At 37.9% G+C, this 825-nt stretch overlaps 1 protein-coding gene across 1 annotated transcript; it reads left to right on the plus strand.

The window, feature by feature from the left end:
- Positions 1-97: 97 nt before the first annotated feature.
- Positions 98-354, plus strand: SARC_17635 (hypothetical protein; the record flags this gene model as incomplete). The annotated part of the gene is made up of 1 exon (XM_014288274.1): positions 98-354. A coding segment is annotated over one exon (257 nt), but the record flags the coding sequence as incomplete, so codon positions are not given.
- Between the last annotated feature and the right edge of the window lie 471 nt (positions 355-825).

Below are 825 nucleotides of genomic sequence, written 5' to 3' on the forward strand. Positions count from 1 at the left end.
TATATATATATATATATAGACATGTACCAGTTCTAGTCTATATTTTAGTTGATATACTCACTTATTAACATAGTTGCATGCTTCCCATATAATACAGTTGCTGATTGCGACCTAAATCCCGGATGGGAGAAGAAATACAATGCTGGTATAGATAAGTGTTTCTACGTCAACTCTCGCACAGGCATGGTCACCGACTCTCCTAGTGTGGTGAGTAACAAGCCATTATTCTTTGCCAATCCAGAGAACATTAAAGCGGAGGAGGGAGACGAGGAAACACCTGTGAAAGAGAAGAAGAAGCAGTCAATCCTCAAAGGGAGCTCGCTGATGAATATCTTCTCGAAGGGGGGCAACTAAGTGAAATGAGGAATGTGACGAAGTGAATGCCTGTGGTTTTTCATCGCAAAATAAAGAGACACAGAACATATAATTTATACCTAAAAAACATAATTAGTAGCTACGTGCTTGAGAATTTGCAACGTACAACGGTGACACTTCATACCCCGATTCCCATGCAAAGCATATTCGTAAGCGAATCTTAAAGTATCATCGATGGAGATGTAGCAACTGGTAAAATCGTACCAGTGCCCCTAAAAAGAAGATAGGATCAGGAGGCTATGGTCTGTGACATAACATGACTATGTGTATTGTGTGTATATACATATATATATATATATATATATATATAAATATTGTGAGTAACTTATTTAGTTCACGAACGGTTTAGAGTGAAACAACGTTTGTACTTTATAGGATCAAAGTAGTGTAAGAGCTTACAAGGTTGTGAGGACTGATCATCCCACAACCTTGACATATATACCTATAGCC

The sequence above is a fragment of the Sphaeroforma arctica genome, assembly GCF_001186125.1.
Source record: "Sphaeroforma arctica JP610 unplaced genomic scaffold supercont1.11495, whole genome shotgun sequence".
Lineage (NCBI taxonomy): Eukaryota > Ichthyosporea > Ichthyophonida > Sphaeroforma > Sphaeroforma arctica.